Here is a 26,357-nt window from a genome sequence, read left to right on the forward strand (position 1 = left end):
CATTGCAGCTCTAGCGCACCTCGCTTTACGACCGTAACCTAATTTTTTACGGTTGCAGCCATTTCACGGGCGCAGCCCCGTTTTTACCTCTGTTTTTGCTCAACTGGGAAGGTGACGCTAGTGAAGAATTTACTAATGTTTAAAAAATTAAACATATTTTATTTAGATAACAAAAACTTCCTATATTGAACAATGATCTGTTTTTTTGCAAATGTTTTTTTTTGTTACAGCACTAGCAATTATAATCAGATGCAGCACTTAATATTTCTATGTTTTGGCTCGAGTCGGCAACCATGGAAGCGTCTTTCTTTTTGGCGCGTGTGGCGCGTGTTTCTCGTGTTTCCTCCTGTTTCCTCGGCGAACGTAGTCGATCGTGACGACGAGACCACGAGACCGGCGCGCTTTTCGTTCACGCTTGTGAGGACTGTTTGCGACAGTATATGAAGGTAAGCATAAATGAGTTCATTGCACTTTAAAGCTGCTAGTCTCGATGAAGTGAAACAACTGCATGCATGTAATACCAATGTCACGCGGTACCGCGCCGTGGCTGACACACACAAAAGTACAGGGGGGGGGGGTCTAGTGACCTAAGAACTTTTGACCAACCCTGTACATCGAAACCACGGTGATATAAAAACCAATCCGCGGATCGAGTTTGGCGCAGCGCGATCTGGAAGTTAGATCGCGTTGCGATAGGGGCTGATCTCAATTGGAGGTGACAAAGTAGCAGCACCTGATCCGGCTTAAGCCTCAACCAGATCGGCCCTTTTTGCGATCGTAACTGCTCGTGCGACACCGGTATTACAGTCAGTTTTAATCGCGGTCAGGTCCAATCGCTATTTGTGCGATGTCTGCGCCAAACTCGATTCGGATCAGGCTGTAACGCGATGCAGTGGCCAATTGTTCGCGATCAAAAGCGCCCTTGTGTCACCGGTTTTGCGATCGAGAAATGATCGGGCTTGATTGTGACCAGAAGTACTCTTGTGACATGTGCATAACCTTTAGGTTGTGGAGAGGAGAAATGATTGCACACGGGGTGTCGTTGGAGCCAACATTTTGAAAGGTTTCTGCTAGGCTGAAACAAATCCGCTTCTCGAAACGTTCGCTTCAACGACACCCCGTGTTCGCAAATTTTTCATGTCTTCAAGCTTCCATCTTCCCCTGAGCTTGCTCCCTTTACCCTCCGTGGCTGTGTATCAGCTGTCGTGCTGCTAAAGTCGAGGCCACGGCCGCCGCATCGCGAAGAGGCTAAGTACAAGCAAACCTATACATTTCAATCCACATAAAAGATTCCCAGCTGGCCGAAATTAATCCTGAGTACCCCCTTCTCTATGGCATGCCATATTATCACCATTTTAGTACGTGTAACTGCAGTAGTTATTACTTTTCTTTGCGTGTCAACTTAAATTGAAAACACTCGCTATATCATATGCAGATATGAAACGGTACCGGAGACACTTACAAGATGTCGGTGACCGGCAGAGAAAAAGAAGAGTTGCTGAATGTGTGCACGAACACTTCGCAGACATTGCAACTTCGTCTTTTTCTGAACAGGATAACAATTTCACAAATGATGAAGCAGACAACAGAAGCAGTGATATCATGGAGGCTTCAAATCAAGAGCATGTTGACCCTACAGATGCTTTTGCAAGCACGTCAGCTGTAGGAACTGAAGAGCTTGAAGCGAGTTTGCAGACCGTGAATGAAGAACAGCCAAGATTGGCCAGCAATGTGGCAGAAGTTGAGTTTGAAACCACTTATGAAGAACAGCCGAGCTTGGCCAGCGAGCTGGCAGCTTGGGCCTGTGAAACTAAAGCTTGTGCATCTCATGTAACGCTGCTTCTGAAAATATTGAAGAAGCACCACCCGGAGTTACCCAGTGACTCACGAACCCTAATGGGGACACCGAGGTCTTGCGCATTAAGGAAAATGGGGACATCTGGTTTATATCACTACTTTGGTATCAAATCAACGCTAGAACAAATGATGCAAGCAGGCAGCATCACAAGTGATACCATCTCACTTCTGATAAACATTGATGGGCTTCCCATTGCAAAGAGCTCAAGTAAACAGTTCTGGCCAATATTGGCATCTGTTGAAGAGTCCAGTGATGTCAAGCCATTTGTCATTGCCTTGTTTGTTGGTAACACAAAACCTGAGAGCCTCCAGGACTACTTGAGTGATTTTATTGCAGAAGTGAGCGTACTGGAAATGGAAGGCTTCACTCAAGGTGACAAAAAGTTTACAGTGCAAGTACGTGCATTTGTCTGTGATGCACCTGCAAGGGCATTCTTGAAGTGCATCAAGGGCCATGGGGGCTATTACAGTTGTGAGAGATGCACTCAAGAAGGAGTCTATTCTGAAAGCTCTCGGAAAGTAATCCTTCCAGGGCTCAATGATCCACTGCGAACTGATGAAGCATTTCTGAACCAAGATCAGGAAGAGCACCATCGTGGACACTCACCATTGACTGAGTTAAAAATTGGCATGGTTAGCGATTTTCCACTGGATTACATGCACCTTGTGTGCCTAGGGGTTGTGAGGAAACTGCTTCACTACTGGGTCCGTGGAGGACCTCACAGGTCAAAGGTTCCAGTACGTGTGCAGAATGAAATATCAGAGATGCTAATAAATTTGCAGAAGCACACACCTCGGGAAATGGCCCGTAAGCCCCGAAGTCTTTGCGAACTGGAAAGATGGAAGGCCACAGAGTTTCGAAACTTTTTATTCTACTTTGGACCTGTGGTGCTATCAGGGCGAATTGAAAAATGTTATTACCAGCATTTCATGAAGCTGAGTGTGGCATTGTCTATCCTTGCAAGCCCTGAGCTTTGCCACCTGCACTTAAACTTTGCCAAAAATCTTCTCCAAGGGTTTGTCACTGATGCTGGACGTCTTTATGGGGAGGGTGTTTACGTGTACAATGTACATTCACTTGTACACCTTCCTGATGATGTGCAGAAGTTTGGCCATCTTGACTCATTTTCTGCATTCCCGTTTGAGAACTTTTTGGGTCAGTTGAAGCGTGACTTGAAGTCTCCAAATCGACCGCTTCAGCAAGTCGTGAAGCGCTTGTGTGAGCGCAGTCAGAGTGACGTGTTCAAAACAGCACTCCCAGAAAAGCAAGTAACTTTGCAGAAGCCACATGATTCTGGACCTACTCCTCCAGGTTTTCAGGGACAACAGTTTCACTGCATAGCTTTTTCAGATGTAGTTATTGAAACCAACACTGCTGACTCATGTCTTCTTATGAAAGACGGGAACGTTGTAATTGCAACAAATATTTTATCAGATAGTGGTGACGTAAAGATATCTGCTAGATTTTTCAAGCAACTGACCAACTTTCATGCTGGTATTGTGGGAACAATTGAGCTCCATGCTTACAAGGCTTCGGACCTTTCAGCAGTCAATGCATTATGGTCAATCAAGGAGATCAAGTCAAAGTGCTGCTGCTTACCTTGTAGACAAGGTTTTGTTGTACTGCCACTTTTACACAGTGGCTGATGTCACCACAGCCTCGTTTGAAAAGTTTTATGCTGTTTATAATATTTCATGGATGAAGAAGATTTTAATGGAAAACATGGCTGTCTTTTCAACTAGTTGCTTTTTACACTGTTGGCAATGTAGCTGCGCATCACTACCCGTGCACTGTGCGATGTCAGTGCGTGCGAAAGAAATCCTGAACTACTTTTCCAAGTAATCATCTATTGTCCTTAGTATCGAAGTGCATTGCCCCGTGAATCGATTGCCGCAGCAATTTTTCAAATCTGTCAAGATTGAGTGGAGTATCAGGAATTTATTGCGTGCTTTTAAGTTATTTCTCTCTTGTTTCGTCCTGACAAGTGCACTGGAAACTACACAGGAAGGGATGACTTGTTAAAAAGAAGCTAGGTCATACGCATGACATTGAGTGCACGTCACGAAACACAATTGCTCTTTCAAGATGTGGTTTCAGAGCACATTAGTGTTGCGACTTGTAGGGATCACCAGTAACCATCCTTGCCCTCACCCACACTAGCGGTCATATAAAGCAGCCACCAGGGCCCCTCGGCATCTCCCTGGATGTGCAAGCACAGCGAGCAGCAGATGGGAGGAGGAGTTGGCAAAAGTATGCGATGAGTTTTCATGTGCGTGGAGAGTCCGTCGGGCCCAAGAATAGTGGCTACCAGCGTGGAAGTTATTCTTCTGATTTGTGCCACTGTCATGATACAGGTGCGAAAAACAATTAAGTGGTTGCCGTGCGGGGGCGATGAAGAACAACGAAGTGTGCGACGCGTGCCGCGGTGTTCATGCGGTGGTTCGAGGCAGCGCAGTGGTGAAGGACAGATGGTTCTCGTCGGGACGTCTGGCCTGGGGAACTAGGCGACGACCTCTAGGCATTCTACCGTTCTTGTACCCCGGCTGGGTGACTGGCCCGGGAGCAGGAGATACACTGCTGTTCCGGAAGCTCTTCCTGACAGCTGGGCAACCGAAGAATGAGGCCTGCACTCCGGCTGGGCGACTGGCCCAGGGATCAAGCAAGGTGCTGCTGTTTGTGCTGTGGGCCGGTGGTACTACTGCTGTTCCAGGTGGCTGGCACGACCCTGGTGTGCTGCTGGGATGAACGTGGCGGCTGAGAGCTGAGGAGCTACCAGCACCAAGCCGCCTTTTACCAACAACTCTTCCACTGCTGCTGCTGCGGCAGAGGGCTTGGTCGATGGCCAGGACCGACTGACGTAGAGGACGTCAACGAGCCATATGGGGCGCTTTTCCCAAGCAGTCCGGTGTCGGCTTTCAACGAGCCACTTCGATGTTTTTATTAAGAGAGAAAATTACCTCAGCTAGGACTGCGTGTTCTAATACCTTAAGTTCTACTCTTTAATAGTTCCGTTTTGTCTGTACAAATATATTTTTGTGTGTGCGTGCACTCGTGACTCGATTCAGTTCCTTGCTGAGTGGTCCTGGGCCCAAAAACCTGGTATTACATCACAGCCACCCTGACAGCAGGCGTCAAGGCCTTATTAAAGCTTTCCAGCTTGCCCCGCCACCTACAAGCATCTCTTCTTTGGAGCAGACGACAACGAACGGCCATGAACTATATAATTTGCTTTAGCAGACTGTGGCAAGAAGCCCATCTGATCCAAACGCCACTTCTGGTTTATGCCAGCTATCGACCAATAGCAGCAGTATGTTGTGTGAGGAAAGATCTGCTGTATGACAGCCCTCCGAAGAGCTGAGTGCAGTCCTCTGAAGAAAGGGTGCTTAAGAAAGTGGAAACATTGCATTGCACTTATTAACTCTGCTTGCCAAACATGACTGCAAGATTTGGCAGAGCTGCCCACAGCAGTGTCTGTTTTCGTCTGCATGTTTTCTTTTACTAGCACAAGAGGTAATTCATGATCCCTTTGAGGACTCCCAAGGGGACGAAATTAAGCCCTCCACTATGGCGTATACCATAGCCCAGGTCACTATGGGATGTTGAACCCAATAAATCAACCAATCAACTTGTGCACCACTGTTTGCTGAAACCAGATTGCTCTCCTGATACAAAAACAAGGTGGGGCCCAAGGTCAGAGGGGACTTCTTATTTAATGAACTGAGTTAAGCATGCCTTGTGAAACCTTTGTCGCGTGTCATGCTATGGAATTAGATTACATGGAAGAACACCACTGCATAAAGCTTGGTGTTTAAAGAGCTCATTTTATTTTTTGTATACCTCCTTCCATGTTTTTTTTTTCCTGCAGGAGATGATCGTACCTTGCATATATGTCTGTTTTTCAGTAAATGCTCAGTCTGTGCTGTGTCTGTGCCTACTTCTCCCTTCGAGCTAGTTGCTTTTTTTTTTTTCATGCATTCCATGTCAAGATAAACTATGAGCTCACCTGAAAAATCAACCCTCTAAATTTAAAGGAGTACTGACACAAAATTTCGTGGCTGAGGTAGTCAGCAGGATCGATTCCCGTGTACATGCGTGTACCATCTGCAAAATATCGACAGCGAATAAAGCTGGGAAGGTATTTTATATGAATTTTGAAGTTCGCGTGCGCGATCCAGCATTATAGGCCGCACCTGGCGGCATTGACACCCTCGGAGGTGACCAGAGGTGACCCCCTACTTCCCCTGCATCACCGCTGCAGCCGGTACAACAAGTTATGATGACGTCGTAGCCGCCATTTTTCTTTTGCCGCGTTTGTTCCCGCAGTCTATACTTCTCAGTGGCTGGTCGCGAGTGCGTGGCCGTGGCGCACGCTTTGAAAGTTTTGTGTTTGGCGACACTGCAGTCCCGTTTCCTATTCAAAAGTAATTCTTGATGCAGACCGTGCGGAAGTGTATCACAGGTCTGTGTGCTGACATGGTCGAGAGTTGCGCACACGCTAGGTGGCGACAGTTGCACCTAGCGGCTTCTCGTTTTTGGAGCTCTCTCAAACCGAAACTGAAACTGGTCGATAATGAGGGGCCTGTAATTAATTATCTGTCGCGTGCCGCAGCAAATGATGTGTCGTGTTATGACTAGCAGGCTCCCAGCAACACATTGCAGCAGAAAAACGCGAGGCCAAAGTTTTTGTGTCAGTACCCCTTTAATATATTTAGTGCTGTAGAAAGCTTATCATTCACAGTTGGCAATCCTGCACTGGTTTTATTGATATGGAGTTAATTTGTATCTGATATAAAACTGCCAAATGCTGAATTAGCTTGAGCAGATGGGAATAGCAACTGTTTTTTTTTGCTGTGTTTACACAGGGCTCGGTGCTACTTATAAGACTGCAACCTAATCTCATTATGCTTCTTGAGTGATAGTTATTTTAGGGCAGGTTCATGTGGGTTTACTGACCTAATAATGTTACTTAATGTTTCCAGATGTATTCAGTCATTCACTTCAAAGAAAGTGGAGACGTTGCTGCAGTGCCATCATGTTGGGTTCATGGCAACAAGGTATTTTGGCCTCCGTACAAAAATGCAACAAAAGTGACGTCGGCTATCAAAAACAAAGTTGAACCGGAAGCCTACTGGACTCAGTATTCCGGTGTTGTTTTGTCAACAACAGGTAAATTTTGTTCAGCTATACTGGCTGGTATATTGGCACTGTCAGGAGGTGGGCAGTGCTATAGCTGAGAAAGCATGAGTTTTGCGCAATAAACTTAGATAACAATGCCAGTTGAAATTTTTCATTGACCATATTAATGGTTGCCTCTATAAGCCATTGTTGTAAATAGCTGCTATTAGGTTAACAGCGTCACAAATTTATTGCTTTGATCATCGCCATTCATGAGGGTGGCGATTTGGGCTTGTTGGTATGGTAGCATGATGATTGAGTGCAGGCTAAAGACATAAACAAAAGAAGGTACATTCAAGACACCACAGCGCTATAAGCGCTGTGGTGTCTTGAATGTACCTTTTTTTGTCCATGTCTTTAGCCTGCGCAACCATCCATTATCGCCTTTCATGTTTTTGTCATTCTCTTGCATGTTAAACTTCCTCTTCATCTAACATAAGCTGCTCCCTTTTGCTGTGTGCCAACATAATGTGAATACATCCTTCTCCACATCCTTGATCTTTTGCCTTTTTCTGTGTTTCTGTGTTTTGTGCATGAGTTATGAAGGAAAGATGGGATGTACAGCAGCTACACATAGTTCATATACTTCCTCAGACAGTTACGAGGCTGCGAGGAGGCGGGAAGCGAAGGCTGAGAACCAGCTGTACGATCTGACAACGGAAGATGAGGGGCGGCCTAAGAAACGAGTTCGACGTCCTCCAAGGCCCGTGGATGAATACTCTTCGTCAAGTGTCAGTTCCGAAGAAAGAGAGCCGGAGGCATTGCAAGACAGTACCATAAATGAGTTCATGAGTGGCACTCCAAGACCTACAACTGCAGGACGAAGCGAGGACTATCTCATGTTAACGCAACAGAGTTGTCAGGTCGGAGTCTCACCAGCTCCAAGTTACGAAGACCCAGCTCCGGCACCCTGCTCTCAGGCTGGAGGTAAGTCTAAGCCAAATACTCTGGAAGGGCAAGGGCTTCTTGTGCGTTCTGTTTCTGAAATTTATTTCTTGATAAGCTCGACTGATTTAAAGTTTTTAAACTGAACCTATGGATTTTTTAAATCCTATTTTGCAGGTCGTGACCTCCCATCATTGAAGAATTTGCAAAACAAAGGAAAGACAGGAGCTTCTCAGTGCCATCACTGTGGAAATGGCAAGTAAAATTTGACATAAACGAATGAGTGAAATGTAATCTATTGATTGTAAACGGCAAGGACATATTGTTAGAATAGCTGCAAGTTGAGCTGGTTTGTATGGGTTCTTCATAGGAGTTAGGCATCTACTCAATTAAATAGAGAAGTCGAAAAGACAACACAAAAGCCAACTATTTGGTAGTTCCCAATTGACATTTGTGTTGTCGATTTTCCCTTCTCTTTTTGTCATGTCTGCATGTATAACCCTTTGCAACACAGTGCCCTCTTTAGACACGTGACTTTCTTGTGCCATTTCTGTGCACTGTTAGAAAAAATGGACCACAAACACTGAGTTGATGGTAAATTAAGCATTCTTGTTGTTTAAAGTTTATTTGTACCGCCTCTTGTTGAAATATTTTGCTGCACACAATTACTTTGTGAAGGCAGTACTGTGTTTGAGGCAGACGGGGTGCGTCCCAGCAGGAATTTCAAAATACTTTTACATTTTTAGACTGGTCACTCTCACCAGATGACCATTGCATGTGATTTGAGTGGGTCGTTCAGTACGGTTTATGAAGAAACATAGCATAACTGACTTCACTATAATTACATAATTAGTTATTATAAGAAGTTTTTGTGAAATATGTCAGTTTATTCTAACACTTCTGCTTACTTATATTTGGTCTCGAGAACATTGGCATCAAATTATATAATTTTCTCGCAATTATAGACAGTCTATCATAGTGCGGGTCACAAAGGAATAACTACACAACCAAACGCAACAGCCCTTGTTAGAACCATTTTCATAGCTGGTTTTTCTGCAATTTTCACATCTGCTGTGTGCCACATGAATAAGTTTATTTCTGTCATGCTCGGACCTTTTAAAAATACTGAGGTAAAAAAAAATTAGAGATGTTGTGCTATACTCGGCGACAACTTGTCTTGGCATTGGAGCGAAAGCTACAGAGCCAAAATCGCGGGCATCCTACCGCCGGTGAATGTAGTTCCACAATAGCGCCCAGTATTTTCACCGTGAAATATAGAAGTTCCCCCTTTATTTTCTACGTGGAGCAATTTGAGACAGGACGCAGTTCCCACCATTAAGATAGTCGTATTTACTTTAATTTATTCGTTGTGACTTCGCATTTTAGAACGCGCGAGGAAGTCCCACCTTTTTACGTGCACCTCAAACGCTAAGCGGCGTCTGCGTCTACATGAAATGCTGATGGTGCGCCCCCGTCACTTTCCATAGCGTTACGAGGCGCACGCCAAAACGGACTACTTCGCGTAGTGCTACATGTGCAGAAGCTCCGCCTCCGTAGCTTTCCATTCAGTGCCAAGAAAAGTTGTCGCCGAGTATAGCAGTTAATTTCGCTCATCCTTTTGTTTTGTGTAATAGTTTGCATTAATCTAGTCTAATCAAGAGCCAATTGTATCATTGACCGTTTATTCAAGTGCAAGCATCAGCAGCCGATCTGTCAAACTTTATTTTCTTTCTTTTTCTGTGGTAATGTGCTGTGCTTTCCTTTTGTTTAAAAATTGACATGATAGTGCAATAATATTGTACATTTTTTCTTTCCATCAGTTCTTGCAAAAGTGCTCACGCAGGTTGAGCATTTAAAAATGCAGCTTGCTGCACAAAGTGCAGTTCTCACAAGAATGGAGCACCGCCTAAATCAAGACACCACAGTTGAAAATGCCATGGATGTAAATGAAATGCCCCTCTACCCTGCTACAACGGAGGAAGAATTGAGAACACTTGAGGCAAGCCTGGAAAACAGCGTCATTTTTGCTGCGCTGGTAAGTGTTGCTGTTCATTGCAGGTGCTGCAAGCTGGTTCAACAATAACATTCTGAAATGTGTTGCTTCAAAATTACTGACATTTCTCCAGGACCACAAGAGTATTGTGTGAATCTCTTTCAACATCTTTTCATTCAAGGTGAAGGAACTGGGCCAAATAGGAGGTTGTGACGTTAGCACGACCACTAAAAGAATAATGAAGAGACTTCTTCATGACAGTGTAGCTGTACTATACAGCTATACTGGAAGAAAAGGCAAACGACCGGCAGCGGAGCTCAACATTGTTCGTCTTGTATTTGGTAAGGGGATCCAATTTTTTATGTCCTGGTGTACTTATTACTGTTTGTGAAAAAAAAAATAATGGTCCTGGTTGCTATGCATATTGTTTCCAGCTGCTGTACGTACAACACGCAAGGCAACGGATGCTGAGATCAGCCACGTGATTGGCGATTGGTTACGCTTTGCCAATGCAAGGCTTACTGTGTCCAAGGCAAGCAAAAACTTAACGTTTATTATTTTCCATCGTAAGCCCAGCTATCACTCTTTTTGTCCTTGCCACCTTTAGGTTTATGGCATAACTTTCTTACAAGCCTTCCTGTGTTCTTTTGTAAGAAAGAGAAGGTGGTAATGTTTATACTTACGCTTTTTTTTTTCATAATTAATCTTACTTAGAGTGTAATTATATATATCTTACGAGCTCAGTTATGTTCTATTTTTGAATCAAAAGAAGAAAAAATGCAGCGCATACAACAGCTTGTGGTAATCAGTTTCATGCGAAGCAGTCTGCGAGTAGTTGTGCTGCATTTTCTGGCTTTAAAGGGGCCCTGCAAGACTTTTTGAGCATGGTCAGAAAACGCTGCCGATCGGTATAGAGGCTCCCGACAACACGCGAGCCAAATATTATAGCGCAGCACGCGGCCTGAAATTTACAATAAATTATCAAAGTCAGCTAAAAATTGCTTTCTGTTCTCTCGACAAATCACAGGAAGACGCTCAAAAATCACTCGTAAAAAGCCCATCCTATCAGCCATTGGCTGATTTGAACATGGCGCGCTCGGTCGTTACAGAGATTGCCGCGGGAGGCCGCGACTTGTCCACGCGTGCGTGCGCAAGCACACTGAAAAAGCCGTGCATTCGAAGAAAAAAAGAAAAAAGTGCTCAAGGTCACCAAGCGCGCGTGACGTTTTTCTTTGCCCCCTGCCATCCCTCCCTGCTTAGCTTCCAGCGCTTTCGTCAGGACGAGAGAAGAGAGAATGCGACTGCAGCATGCAACAAATCTTTGTAACTCAACTCGCACTGGACGGATTCTTAAAATTTTTGCGGCGTTGAATTCGTGAGGCAATAAGCTCTTCCAGTGAATTCATTTCATGGTTACTTGAAAAAGTGTTTCAGGGCCCCTTTAAGTTAAACGTACAAGGTGGATAGATGTGTTTTGGTCAGTGTAGTAGTGTGCACATAGCGGTCTTACTAGGCACGTTGGCTACACCAGCTTTGTTTATTGCGTACAGCTGGATCCCTGGGTTGTTAGATGACAGTATTTTTCCCACGCCAAAGATACCTGATGCCTTGTCTTCAGCTTTAGATGAGACTAAGTGATGACAGGTTATACCGCTTATTTCTTGCTGTCTAGGTAGAGCGCCAGTAAAAAGCACAAATTTGGATGGAAGCAGATGGTCTGGGATGTATGGGGGCTGCCATGTTGCTGTAGGTCATCTTGGTTAGGGAGGCTATTGCAATTACCAGCTGGTAATGGCTACAGTAATTCAGAGTTTGCGAAGTACATGCCAGACGTACTTCTTATAGCTGTAGCGTGTCATGCAAGAAGCACAGCTAAAACCCTTGTATATGATTAATAATGAAACAGTTATGCCTGGAACTATATTATATATGCTGCACAAGTCTACTGCCAGTGTACTCCGCGTAGCTCCGGCAGCGCTGCAAGGTATCTGCTTCCATTCGGTGATATAGGGGTCAAAAGCTTTAAATTTTGAAGTGCGGTCATGTGCAAGCAGGCAGCAAGTGACAGCATATACCATCGACGGACTACAATGGCACTATCAAATTGTGGTGTGGACCAGGAACGTAGCACTATTGCAAAGCAGTGCCGACAGTGATCATTATTGGTGGTTGGACGAAATTCGAGTTTTTAAACAGCTGCTGCGAACAAGTACTTTGCAGAGCACTTACAAGGCTACGTGCATTAATTGTGCAGTGGTGGTGAATGGTTTTCATTGTCTTATCAAAAAGCATCTGCAATGCTTATGCTGCTACCAAAGCTATTTTGTTTGTTTATTATCTGCAGTAATTCCTGAATATTCTTTGTTCCTGCAGAACAAAGTGCCGCGGCCTACATATTGACCACAGCCAAGCCTCGGATGAGCATCGTGGAATAAAGTATATACGGGCATCATGCAATAAAGTATATTTGCAATCAAGACATGCAGTTGAGCTGAGTTAATGCTGCCAAACAGCTGCAAAATGTAGGAAGTCTTTAAAACTGCTGATTAGAGTGCTTCGAATCAGTCTGGTTCAGTCCATGCATATACAAGCCATATACAAGCCGCTAACACACATGCGTTCCATCAATAATTTAATTTACTTAAAATACCGTACTGCATGTTGAAGACATGCTCCAGCTATGATTCGCAAGTTTGTCTTTTCAGTTAAAAAGACTTCTGACATTGGGCCTGTTTTCAGCATTGCATGAGCATAATTTACAATAATTCTTAATGTTTTATAAATGTTACAAGAGTGTAACTTGTAACGTCACTCATACGTTTTGCTTAACGTTATGGAAACATTATCATAATGTTTTATTAATGTTTACATCATGTTCTAGATAACGTTATTGCTACGTTTATTCAGAACGTTAGCAGAACATTTAGTTTCGATGACATTAACAATATTGTTTCAACATTGAAGCTGAACATAAAAGTAACATTATTATAACGTATTTGTGCTACCTGGGTAGATAGATAGATAGATAGATAGATAGATAGATAGATAGATAGATAGATAGATAGATAGATAGATAGATAGATAGATAGATAGATAGATAGATAGATAGATAGATAGATAGATAGATAGATAGATAGATAGATAGATAGATAGATAGATAGATAGATAGATAGATAGATAGATAGATAGATAGATAGATAGATAGATAGATAGATAGATAGATAGATAGATAGATAGATAGATAGATAGATAGATAGATAGATAGATAGATAGATAGATAGATAGATACGACTACATTTCAATAGCTTTCCATTTGCTTTCCCCTCTCCTCCTTTTGAAGCTTGCAATAAAGTCTCATTGATTCGAATGCTTAGCCAGCGTAGCTAGCGTATACATGGCAGTGGAGCCGTCTAAGTCCCTATAAGAAGGCCTTGGTGGCTCAGACCAACCGCACAGCATTTGTGGATGGTAATAGTGAGCGAGACAGAGAATGAACATCAACCCTGCAATGAAGCACTTATTTTATTTATAAAAGTTTTCTCTCTCTCTACAAGGCAACTTAGGAGAGGCGCCCAAAGTACAGAATGTCTCGATCTCGGGCAGCCTCCTGGGCCACCGCGACCAGCCTCAGGTGATTGTCGGATTCGAACTGGCCGAGACTATCTCTCAAAGCTCGTTGGTGTGGTAAGGGTTCCGGAATTTCAGTGACAATTTTCAGCAGCCCCGTACCGTACGTTGTAGAGACAGAGTTCTTTACAAAGTATTTTACGCGCAGAACGGCTGCAGATGTGAAACAATATTTAGTTTTAATATCGTAACAATTGTGTCTTCCCATATAATTGGAAGCCAATTTCTGCGCTTAAAAAGTGCAGTGGACTAAAGCACTATCAAATAAGAAGAGTGGTAAGCCAATCGATATAATTACCGCGATATGAGCAGTGATACGCTTACAAAACGCTGGCGCCGAGAAAGGCTCCTATTTTTACCTATAGGCGACACTGAGCAAAGATAGATTGAATGTAGCCGGCTATGAACATTGTGGCTGTAATTCTCGTAGTACATTTACACGCTTCCGTAAAGACTGGCATTTAAATAATCTGGTACATAGGCGTGCGCACAGGGGGGGGCAGGGGGGGCGGCCGCCCCCCCTAATCACCTAATAGGGGGGGCGCAAAATCTGCCCCGTACATTGACCCTTCTATTCACCTAAGAGGGGGGGGCGCCAAATCTGCCCCATACATTGACTTAGTAGGGTGGGGGGGGGCGCTGCGACGAACCTTTGCCCCCCCTAATGGGGAACCCTGCGCACGCCTATGATCTGGTAGTAGCTTCATTCCCAGTGCGTCCCATGCCATGGGAGCCTCCTCGTACGCTCTAGATGTAGATGTAGATGTAGATCCCGTACTGCTGGCTCACACCCACTCAGGGGGATTGGCCAAGAATCGGGTAGCTTAGAAAAAATTATTTAAAAGCTAGTAATAAGAATAATTTCCTATTTTGTTTAACAAAAAGATATTTTACAAGTTAATTTTGTGAGAATATTAATTTTAAAAAAAGGGAAAAAAAGGTGGGTAGAATTCATTTTCATCAAATAAGAAATACATGAATATAGAAACGAATCTTGCTGTACTTTGCTTCTGGTTGACTAGGGAACTTTTGAACTGTGGTTATTATTTAAATCTCTTTGAATGTTCTATGAAATCCTGAATGGCCTCGCATACTTTCCTGCTGCTGTGCCCAAGGGTAAGTGCCCCTAGATATAGTAAATTTGAGGTTCTCAACTCTAATCCCATCATGCGTAACGGCGTTTTGAGAGATGTCTTTCGTAATGTAGAAAGTTCTATTATTTCCTCTGCCCTACAATAAGAACAAAGGCGTGATGGTGCCAAACCGGCTCTATATAAATAAAAATTTAATGATGGAATTCGGTAACGCAACTTCGTAATTATAACTTCCAGATCTCTGTTATGACATGTTGAACTTTTCCAGGGTGTCATTAGATGATTAAAGTCCGGGGAATTTCTTAGAGATGATATACTGAATTCTCGCATCATCATTTGCCTCCGAAATCTAGCCGCTACTATAAAAGCTGATGTAGGGGTAATATTAATAGCTGGTCCGTCTAACGCCGCTTTCGCTAATGTATCAGCTGTTTCATTTAGAAATAGACCTCTATGCCCAGGTACCCATACGAAACGAACCTACGTTAAGTGCTCAGGTGTTAGAGATTTGAACTCTTTCAATGTTTTCGTATCACCGGATGCCGTGAGCGCACTGCACACTGATAAAGAGTTCGTTATTATTACTGCAGAAGCTATTGATGTCGGCAGTTTACGCAGGGCCAAGACTATCGCTAAAAATTCTGCAATAAAGATGGGTGTGTAATCTGGAATTCAGAGCGAAAAGGACCAGTCGAGAACAGGGCAGTATATACCGATGTTACACTTTTCCTCTCTCTGCGACGCGTCTGTCGCAATGACTACGTTCGGTTGCATTCTGACCAGGTAGTCCTGTAGCGTAGCTCTTCACATGTTACTCGGTAGGTGTTTTGCATTGTTAGGGAAAATGACATCAAAGTAGATTTGAAGAGAATTTGTCACTTTACTAATCGGAATAACCTCCCCTATTTGGACGGACAGTGGATCCAGGAGAGATTGTACAAATTTTACTTGAGGTGTGTGAAATCTAGGCCAATAACAATAAAAAAATGAACCCGGTTGCGCAATGAAAACTGTTTAGTTGCGCCTTAAAGGGGATTCAAATGCCCTTAAATATGTTTGTACTGCCAATACTCTGAATCTAGTGACAGGTGAGGGAATTCTAGCTTCCATATACAAAACATTATTCGCTACAAATTTAGGTAGCCCTAAGCACATACGCAGTGCTTGCTTTTCCAGAAGAACAAGGGGACGAAGCTTATAGGCAGGTGCCCCGGAGTATAAAACACTCCCAAATTCTAGAACCGGTCGTTCATACATGCGGTATATTGATAATAATGTGGTTCTACGCATTCCCGATCTCCTGTTGCTTATTCTCCGTAGGATACCAACTGCCCGAACACCCTTCGCTGCGATATATTCTATGTGGCTTCGCCATAAGAGAGAGCTGTCATATATCACTCCCAAATATTTGATATTTTGAACTTGTGGAATGATGTCAAGTTTGTATGATAGAGATAAATGCACTGGGTCTTTTGTAGGGAATACTAGTACCGCACACTTGTTCACGTTTAGAGAAAGATGAATATCGTCAAGCCAATGTTCTATTTCAGATAAGTACATTTGCAGGTTTTGATAGAGAGCGTGAATGTCATTAGCTGATGAAAAGAACGCTATGTCATCCGCATAGACGTACGTGTGTACGTTGTCGTTACATGGAATCGAGCTTAATAAAATATTGTCACGTGGTTGTGACGTCGACGAAGGCAGCAGTCAGCACGTCGAGATGAAACTCTTTATTAGGCCGAACTTGTGGCCGAGAAACTGAAAGCTACAGCAATACACTGATAGCGGCGAACAGAACGTCGACCGTCGATCAAGTGACAAGCGGTCAAGCGCGTCGGCTTTTATACAGGCGCTATCGAACTTTCCAGCGATATCGCTGGTGGCGGTGTTATCTCTCGACAAAGCTGGAACATTCGCGTGCGGCGCGCAATCTTAACAAAACGATCTACTAAATTCGCGAAGCTTCTCGAACACTGCTTCGCGGACAGCGTCACGCGTGGATAACCGTCCTTGCCGGTCAAACCGGAACACATCAGAATAAAACAAGTGGCCGTGGCAATATTGAATAAGACCGGTGACAGAACAGCCCCTTGGGGTACTCCTTTTGCCTGTTTATAATTACTTGATGAAACTCCGTTCTGAGAACAATAAAATTTCCTATTACCTAGAAATTCCGTAATCCACGCTTCTAAATAATCTGGGAAGTTGATTTCTCTCAGACGACTAATTAATACGCTGTGTTCAACACTATCGTACGCTTTTGTAATGTCCAGAGTAACTAAAGCTGCATACTGTCCTTGTCGCCACGCCAGATGTATCCGACTTTCGAGGTCAATATATGCTTGCCATATTGAACATCGCTGCCTGAATCCAATTTGACATGGACGAAAGATCATTTCTCCGTCCACAAACTTCAATATCCGAATGAGCAATGCTCTTTCTATTACCTTGACAAAATTTGACGTTAATGCAATTGGCCTGATATTGTCTAAAACATATCCTTCTCCTGGTTTTTTAAGAACAGGTATAATTTTGGCGATTTTCCATTCAGTTGGAATCCAAGCTTCTTTTATGGAATAATTTATTATATTAAGGACATCTTCCCGTGACTCTGAATAAAATTTTTAACATTACCGACGTGACTCCATCGGGGCCTGGAGCAGCAGCGGGAAGTTTCCTTATCACCTCTGATAATTCCTCCATCGATATTTCCGTAAAACTATCACCTGATGGAGGGGCATGCACCTTAGCCGCAAAGCGTTTTTCCAAACCTTGCGCTATGCTCTCCAATGATTGCGTCAATTTCTGTGGCGATAAAATTATGGATTCAATATTTACTGATTGAGGAATTAGTTTCTTATGTCTGAGAAAGCCAAATAGTGCTCTTTTGTTATTTGACTTCGAAAGAAATTCAAAATGCTTTTGGTCATACTCCACCTTCGCTTTCGCGACTGTACGTTTAAATGTACCTGCAATGAATTTATAATCTGATCAGTTTTTAGGGCATTGATTGTGTCGTAGCTTCTTCCAGGCGGCTTTTCTACGCCTGTAATCCCGAGTGCTGTCATCATTCCACCAACGCGACATCGACTTTTGTTCAACTGAGTGCACCTCAAATTCCGCTTTTCTACGCGACTCCTGTAAAACAGAACAAATGCTCAATGCTTTTTGTTTTGACGTTGCTTCTGACAGAGATGCCATGGAGCATCGCAAGCTCTTTTTAAACGTACTGTAATTTATGCACGTGAGTCTTCTAGAAATTACTGATATTACCGGACATATAATCTTAAATATCACAGGAATGTGATCACTATTAGTGGCAGAATCAACAGTCGACCAAGATGAAATACAAAGGCCTGATCCCGAGAAAGTCAAATCTAGAGAAGAGGCAGCCATCCTTCTGATAAAAGTAGGGATGCCTGAGTTGTGACAAGTCAGACTATTACCCTGAGACCAATCCCATAACCGAGTTCCCCACGAGTCTGTCCTTATACCCCATGTTATATGATGGGAGTTGAAGTCACCCGCCAATAGGACATTATTACCGCTAACAGAGATTACACTATCCAAAGGGTTTGTGTCGTTAACCCCTGACGGATAATATACATTTGCTATGTAAAATGTTCTACATGAAGGAAGGCTCAATGCAATTACAAGAATTTCGTGCTCCGACGACAGAAGCTGAAGTGCTATTTGCGCCTTGTGGCAAAATCTGTTTGAAATTAACGTAAGTAACCCACCCCCTCTTGACCTTCGGTCAAGACGAAATGATCGATAGTTTTTTAAATGGTAATGCCGATCTGGACCTAACCAAGTTTCTTGTAATAATATTATATCTGGATTTTTTTCAACAATGAGACACGATAAATCTGTGGAAGCTGAAAAAATTGAACAATTCCACTGTAAAACTTTCAAAGGCTCAATGATTGGATATACCAAACATAGAGACAATCTTCTCAAGGATGCTTTCCTTTATGACCTTGCTAGGCGGAGCCTTCTTCGTTTTAATCTCAGGCGACAAGGAAGACGATGGGTTTAAGGCAGATCGGCTACGTTTCTGAGCCCGCGAATCTATTTCAACGTCAGTATTAACACTCAGATCTAGGGTGTGGAGACGGCCCTCGCTCCCTGTAGAGTTATTCATCTCCCGGAAGTCATCGAGAGGCTGCCTATCTTCATTCATGCCACATCTGGCTTCCTGCTGAGCGGGATCGATGCTGAGCAGCATCGCGAAAGCTCGGCATAATAATGTAAATGGAGTATTTATTTGATGTATCACCTAATATTTCCTTTTTATCAATATTTGTATGATTAAACATTGTGCAAATTAACTTTTAAATTTTAAGCTACGATATCTTGGCCAATCCCCCGGAGTGGGTATGTGCCATAGTGCTGAAGGACAAACAAACAAACAAACAAACAAACAAAGAATTGCTTGGCTCGCTCGGCTCGTGTTTCGGATCGCCGGTGTGCCTCTGAACGGTTCTTCTCGCTGCCTTGCCGCTGACAACCATTACGTCCTTGAACGACCAATGAACCTTTTCACATATGGTGGAGGGTGCTGTTCATTCCCTTCGCTTGATTAATTTTTTTGAAGCTTAGGTTCAATAATAACGACGCTTGGTAATGTCTCTGATGCTGAAGATGTTTAGTACGGTTCGGCTGGCGCTTCTCTGCACAGTGATCTCGTGAGAAGTTTTTCAACCTTGCGATGATGCTCGCTCCGAAGTTGGAGTTCAACTGTTGAGTGTACTATATATATAACATTGATTTCTTTATTTTCTTTGGGAGCGAAGTACCGGCGAGTGCGCAAGATCACTACAGTAAGAAATCGGACATCCCATGCTCGTGCTTTCAACAGTATGGGAACGTTCATGCAAGCAGAATTCGCACTGTTGAATGTCGTGGTCATTAAAACATTGCTTTTAGGGTGAACACCTTAGATGCCTCATGAAACGCGCGAATTAACTGGAGTCCCGAGGCTCGGCGCCAACACAAGTGAGGCAAAAAAATCATGTGATCACGTCACCAGGACGTCGTAGATAGCTCGAAATTGTGACGTGTCAACGACGTCATGCTTACGTCGGATTGCTTAACGTCATCTAATATTGTCATCACATGACATCGGCGCTTTGCACAGCCTTTGTGATCAGCCCACCAATCACGGAGGCAATGCAAGAACCGGGTACGTGCAGAAAGCTTGCAACGCCTCCGATCTTGCGCAGTAAAAATCATGTGATGACTTCACTAGGACGTCATGGATAGCTAGAATTTGTGACGTCACAATGAAGTCATGTTAACGTCAGTTTACGTTACGTCATCTGATTACGCCATCACATGACATCAGCGCTTTGGACAGCCTCCGTGATCGGTGGGCCGATCACGAAGGCAGTGCAAAGCGCTGATGTCATGTGACGGAGTTATCAGATGATGTAACGTAATTGATGACGCCATAGCGTGAAGTCCCGTTATTCAGCGTCATCATGACATCCCAAGCTTTGGTAGTATGGTGAGTCATTACGTGATGATTTTTCACATCCCTCGTGTTGACGCCGCCGACGCGGGACGCCGACGGTCAGTTTTCGCGTTTGCTGAGGCATCTAAGGTTCTCGCCAGAGCAGTTGCAGGGCCCCTAGTGTTAAATGAAAAGAATACTTCGTTCTGCTGCTCTGTGATAGTGGACATCCTGTTGGCTTACTTTAAAAAATCATTTTTCTGCTCAACTTCTTCACGCTCTATACTTCCTAATCACGAAATTTCATCGAGCACATGAGGCCCCTTGCTATAGTAGAGCTTCCTGCACGAGCACAGACATCGCGCACTATACGTGCATGACAAAAAAGCGCAAGGCACATTCGCTTAGCACAGAGGCGCGGATAATTTACATGCGCGAATTAAGCGTGAAACTGGTAGGATGTACACAAGCGGCAACACAGCAGTAAGTGACACCATAGATTATAACAGCCACAGAAACGCACACCACATACACTCTTAGAACAAAGGGAGCGCCCCGACGCCCTTTGCGAGAGTTTTGGCTTGTCCCGCTGGGCACTCCCTTTTCCGGGGTGAAACAACTCCCTCTAGACAGGGAGTGATTGAACACCACCTCATGGAGTACAGTACTCCGTCTGCGATAGAGTGAAAACACTCCTCCGAGGGAGTAAAGCTATCACGTTGAAACAGCTTTGAAAGAAAATTATTCGAGCACAGAAAATGGCACATTCATACGCGCACACATTCACGCACCCAAAATACGTAGACCGCTCGCAACCAAAACGCAGACATTAGAGGATTTTAGTCTGTCCGGCACACCGCTATACGCAAAATGCTTTGCGTGTACCGGAATACCAGGTGTGAACTGCGCCGTCCACCTCGAATCTATCAAGTGGCGACGCGCGCTCTGTCGCTCTATACTTCCTAATCACGAAATTTCATCGAGCACATGAGGCCCCTTACTATAGTAGAGCTTCCTGCACGAGCACAGACATCGTGCACAATACGTGCACGATGTCCGAACTGATGCTTTTATTTGCTTTAGGTTGACATACTTAAGCTTCGACAGCAAGGTATTCGTGTCAATTCGGCACTCTTTTCGAGAGCCATACTCAAATAATCAATGATATAGGCTTAGCGAGTGACAATCCCGCAATCTCGGAGGTCATACATTATGTGTTTGTTAGTTGTTTTTATCCTCCATAGCTGGCGCAACTTGACGTGGCGGCAGCTACGGCACACGCTATCCGGTAATGTGCTACGCCTTCGCTTTACTGGAATACCGGGCAGACTAAAATCCTCTATTAAAGCAAATCCTTCCCGCTCTCTTAGAGAGAGATGTGAACGCAGGTGCGATGTTAGTGAGGGTTTCGCTATAGACAATTTTCCGCAGCGGCGCACGGGCGCTGCCATGTTTGATCACGTGATCGTAACTGGCCTTCCCCCAACCATTTGCCCCAGCCAACGCATTGGGCCAGCGAAGCGGCCGTGGCCGTACTACACAAGCTGGTTGCTGCAGGGTGTAAGCAAGTCACATGCTTGCGCAGCAAAACGTAGTTCTACATGTAATCGCCTCAGAGTTGAAAACGTTGAGACATTTGCGTTTGTTTTGGTACGTACCACGCCACAACGATAAGGGATATGTTTAATCTGCGCCGTATTTATGGTGTATGTCTTTAATTGTTGTATTAGCAACCGCCAGTAGCTGGGGTTACAAGCCAACATGGCAGCACCCATGCAGACGCGACACCCCGCTTCGATCCGAACTCGCGCTTGCTACTCGCCCACTGTCCTCACAGCAATAAATAAATGGCAAAATCCGCCATCGCTTTGTGTCTGCTCACGCTGGAAAAGAAACTTCAGGTATGCTTTGTCTTTATTATTGCGATCAGCTGTGTTTATTTAGCCATGCTTGCTAAGCCTTGTCTCGGACAATATGAGAATGAATCTTGGAAAGACTGCAAAATACCGACGAGTACATCGCTCTCGAAGCTTCAGGACGCGAATATAAAGCAAATAAATGCGTAGGTTTTGAACTTACGGGCCACACAGCGCAGGACGACGACGTGATAAACTCGAGGCGGAAGGAAACTACATCCACAGGTGCCGCCATGTTTACTTTTCCGGCGCTGCCGTCTGCGCCGTCTGCTCGCTTTTACTCGTGTGCGCGCAGACGCTATGGGAACGCCGAGCGGACGACGCGACGCGGATGGAGACATATTGAGCAGCGCTGCCAAAGGCCACGGCAGGGGGATGGCCATGGAGACGGCCACGGTGCGGTGGCGCCAGTGGCGCCATCTAGTTTGATTTAATAAACCAGCTGCGGAAAATCGTCTATACTGTTAGTCAAATACTCGCTGGAACCCACGCCTGCAGGCAGGAAATTCGTTCAAATTACGGCCCCTGCTAGTCACTTCATTATGCGACTCCGTAGGCGGCTCCCAGAGAAAGCAACACAATAGCCTTGACGCAGCTTTTGCAGAATTTCAGTTTATATTTTTCCTGGCTTGGTACGGCCTGCAGCGCTTACGCGTTTCGTCGTGTCAATAGGCGGCCCTAAAGCGGCTGCGAAAAAGGAGAAATTTTGGCACTCCAACAGCGTTTCACGGAGTACTTTCTGTAATATTTATCTCTAGGGATAATTAGAAAATGGACATCAATGTAAACACGTACATATGACAACCCATACAAATCGCACACGACACAGGAATCGAACGCATGACCACAAGCACCGAAAGCAGACACCCTAACCACTATGCCACAGAGCCACCGCACGCTTTGTTGACTTTTCGCGGCCTTATACCCCTGTCACACGGGCACCGGTGAACTCCGTTTAACTCCCTCGTCTTTTCCTCGAGGGAGATGGGGTTCATGTCACACGGTCACCATTTCGCCGAGGAAGTTAAATGGAGCTTCTGGTGGAGGAAGTTCGGTTATGCCCATTTCGGCTCAATGGAGTACTCTCGTTCCCAGCCACCTACTGCTACGCTGAAAACCGCACTAGCAAAATCGTCCTAATGAGCTCAATTATAATTTAAAAACTATATGCTCTTTTTTGCGTAGCATTTCACGCCCCGTAGTGTAAGTTTTAGTTGTATTCTTTCGGACATCAGCGCTTGTATACTCTCCATACGAACGCCTCGCCAAGCCGCCGCTGTGAAGCGTCGCGCGATATTTGTTTCTGCACGTGTGAGGCGCACGCACAAGCACTGTGACAGCAATGGTGATTCCGAGGACTTCATCAACACACAAAAACACGTTTTTGTTGCTTTAAAGGCGACTGCACAGGCAAAAATTGGACGTTTCGACGAGCGCAGCAGCGCCGTTTCTACCCCGTGCGGCAACCATCGAAAGCTTACACCGAGCCGTGTAGCACTACGGTCCCTAGAATATACTGTATATATTCTAGGATATATTCTAGGGACCGTAGTAGCACGGCCACAACTCCATTCTCGTAATGCTCCATCACGTAGTTAAATGCCGAACGGAGTGAAATGGAGTTCGGTGGTGGCCGTGTGACAGAGGTATTATATATTTACAGAGTGGTTTGCAACGGGAGGGCGGAGCTTCCTACTTCTTTTTTTTGCTTCACCGGCGTGTGTTTGCGCGTGGATTAGGTTAGTAAATAGTTAGCGCGGCGCCATGAACTCGTGAAGGCCACCGTAAGCACCTTCAGCTCCGAATTCCGTTCGTCGTTTGTCGTGCCGCAAGAGAACTGATAAACGTGTGTTTTTTGTGGGTTCACCATACATCGTGGATGTCTCGCTTGTCCAAAAAATTGCTGATACCGGCGTGACAAGTACCTTTAGGTAGCGATACTCACGTATATGTATTCTACGAGCGTGTGCTGTTGTAGCAGTTTTGGTAATTTTTGCCGCGAGATGCAAGTGTCTGCAGTGCGTTCTCAGCTGTTCGAAGACCATCATCTGTCGCATATGTTTGTTACATAAGTCGATGTCAGAGTTCCAAGGGCATTTCAGCGTGCACCTATACAAGCATGTGCATTTATTGCGCGTGTAGGTGGTGTTGCGAGCTGCACGCAGGGTCAGCGGCACCTCTGAGCAGTTTGACGAATATTTGCGTACTGAGCACTTGCGCACGCTGAGGCACGACATACAGTGCTTCTGAATTAGTCATCGTCAGCATTTAATTGCTTTTATACTCGGAGACTAGCTACACTTTTACTAAATAACCTCTACTCTTCCGTATCACGTCACCGTTAAAATGTATGTCGAAGGCGTCCACCAAGGTTAAGCACGATGTCCATTCATTCGCGAGTGACATGTCTCCCTTAAAATAGAAAAGATAATACTGTTGCACTTTTGCATTGCGAACGAACGTACGCGTGTAGTTGGCACTACTGCTGAAGAGATTGTGCAGTACCTATTTTAAAAAATGGCATTATTGTATGCCTCAGTGAAACAGCTGTTCTTCAGAAAATAATGTCTCATTTCAACTGGTAGGATATTTTCGTCACGGCAGGACACAACTTGACATTTTCGTGATTCAGGATTACCCATAGTACGAACATGAGTGCAGCAGATAAATAAAAACTGAAAAAAGTGGGTGTCATGTGCGCTCCTACTACCTTGTGTACCTGTAGTTGATGTCCAGATCTATTATACAAATTATGCGACCATTGATAAATGATCAACCAACCAATGTTCGATCACAGTTGATCTGTTTCCGTTTACTGCCTGTCGCTTATTTGCACGATGTTTTGCAAGAATCATCGGTTCAGCCCATCTGGTAGAACACAAGCATTATCTGTAGCATACAGTGGTTCTCAAGAGTGGGGGTCAGCGAAGCCATTTCTGGGGGTCTGCGAAACGCATCTTCGAAAAAAAAACATTGCGCTACATTGCGCCACCTGCTCACCTCCCCACCTATTCTTCGCCACTTCGATCCGACGACTACACAGACGCCAGCGGGTTCGGGCTTGGCGATGTCCTCGCTCAACGAAAGCCCGGCTATTCAGAATACGTTGTAGCGTACGCTAGTCGCACGCTGAGGAAAGCCGAAACTAATTACAGCGTGACTGAAAAAATTACACCATTTCCCGCTAAAGGGGACCATGAGGCGATGCGAAGCCGGAGCACTTGCACGATCGCGTTCCGTTGGCGTTCTTTGGGCATGCTACCGACCTCGTGTCGTGGAACGCGAAGAGGAACGCTACGCGCGTCTTGTCTTCCCTCTCGCCTGGCCGTTAATTCTCACAGGGCGAGCGGGGAACGCGGTCGGCGGGCGTGCGAGAGGCGGGCAGCGTAGGAGAGGAGAGAGAGGGGGAGGGGACACGCATGCGCTGGTGTTCATCGCGGCGTTGCGCAGGAGAGAATTTCGGCACTCGCGGACAACTTTTCTTGGCAATGAAGCGAAGCCTACAGAGCCACAACGCACGTATCCTACCGCTAACGAATGTAGCCCTACAACTGCGTCCGTATTTTCTGCGTGAGATATACAAAATACTCCTACATTTTCTACATGTAGCTTTTTGAGACGGAACGGAGTACACACAAGCGAGATATTTGTATTTCTTTTACTTTATACGTTGTCACTTACAGTTTTTGCGTGCGTGGAAAAGTCGCGCCTTTTACCCGTACCTTAGACGCCAAGCCACGTTTGCGCCGAAATGCAATGCTAGCCATCAATTTCCACGGCGTTACGAGACGCGCGCCAAACCGGACTACTTCGCATAGCAGCACATGTGCAGACGCTCCGCCCCCGTAGCGTTCCCTTCATTGCCAAGAAAAGTTGTCCGCAAGCATATCCGCAAGTATAGCTCGCGCGTTTCAGAGGAAGAGTGGAAAGGGGAAGTCGAGAGGGGGATGGGAGAGGGAATGTGGAGACAGGGACAGGGGAGAGTGAAATGGGTGAGGGGAAGTGGAGAGGGTGAGTGGAGAGGGTATGCGCATGCGCAGTAAGGGTGGTCACGCCGCACACCATCACCACCACCGCCGGATTGAACTCCGCCATAAGATCGCATCTAAAAGAGTGTTTGGCTCTGGTGTGGGCGCTTGGAAAGTTCCGGCCATACTTATACGGCCACCCGTTCGATGTAGTCACCGATCACCACGCGCTTTGCTGGCTCGCCACGTTGAAGGACCCTTCTGGCCGCCTACCGCGATGGGCACTCCGCATCCAGGAATACGACATTCGCGTCGTATACCGCTGCGGACGCAAGAACTCTGACGCTGACGCGATCTCCCACACACCTTTACCTCCAGATCAA

At 45.1% G+C, this 26,357-nt stretch overlaps 1 protein-coding gene across 1 annotated transcript; it reads left to right on the forward strand.

Moving 5' to 3' along the window:
- Nucleotides 1–380: 380 nt before the first annotated feature.
- LOC119386207 (uncharacterized) lies at nucleotides 381–12,476 on the forward strand. The gene is made up of 9 exons (XM_049414254.1): nucleotides 381–436; nucleotides 6,838–7,024; nucleotides 7,628–7,960; nucleotides 8,096–8,173; nucleotides 8,597–8,622; nucleotides 9,705–9,953; nucleotides 10,093–10,252; nucleotides 10,346–10,443; nucleotides 12,285–12,476. The coding sequence occupies exons 2-9, from the start codon at nucleotides 6,838–6,840 to the stop codon at nucleotides 12,309–12,311; spliced, it is 1,158 nt and encodes a 385-aa protein (XP_049270211.1). The 5' UTR covers nucleotides 381–436; the 3' UTR covers nucleotides 12,312–12,476.
- The last annotated feature ends 13,881 nt before the right edge of the window (nucleotides 12,477–26,357 follow it).

The sequence above is a fragment of the Rhipicephalus sanguineus genome, chromosome 3 (assembly GCF_013339695.2).
Source record: "Rhipicephalus sanguineus isolate Rsan-2018 chromosome 3, BIME_Rsan_1.4, whole genome shotgun sequence".
NCBI classification, from domain to species: Eukaryota; Metazoa; Arthropoda; class Arachnida; order Ixodida; family Ixodidae; genus Rhipicephalus; species Rhipicephalus sanguineus.

What these genes read in the sequence shown, in the direction of transcription:
- LOC119386207 (XM_049414254.1), top strand. Translation starts at nt 6,838, where the DNA reads ATGTATTCAGTCATTCACTTCAAAGAAAGTGGAGACGTTGCTGCAGTG. An exon ending in TGTTGTTTTGTCAACAACAG is followed by an intron (nt 7,025 to 7,627) that starts GTAAATTTTGTT and finishes ATACTTCCTCAG; the next exon opens with ACAGTTACGAGGCTGCGAGG. An exon ending in CTGTGTTTGAGGCAGACGGG is followed by an intron (nt 8,623 to 9,704) that starts GTGCGTCCCAGC and finishes TTGACATGATAG; the next exon opens with TGCAATAATATTGTACATTT.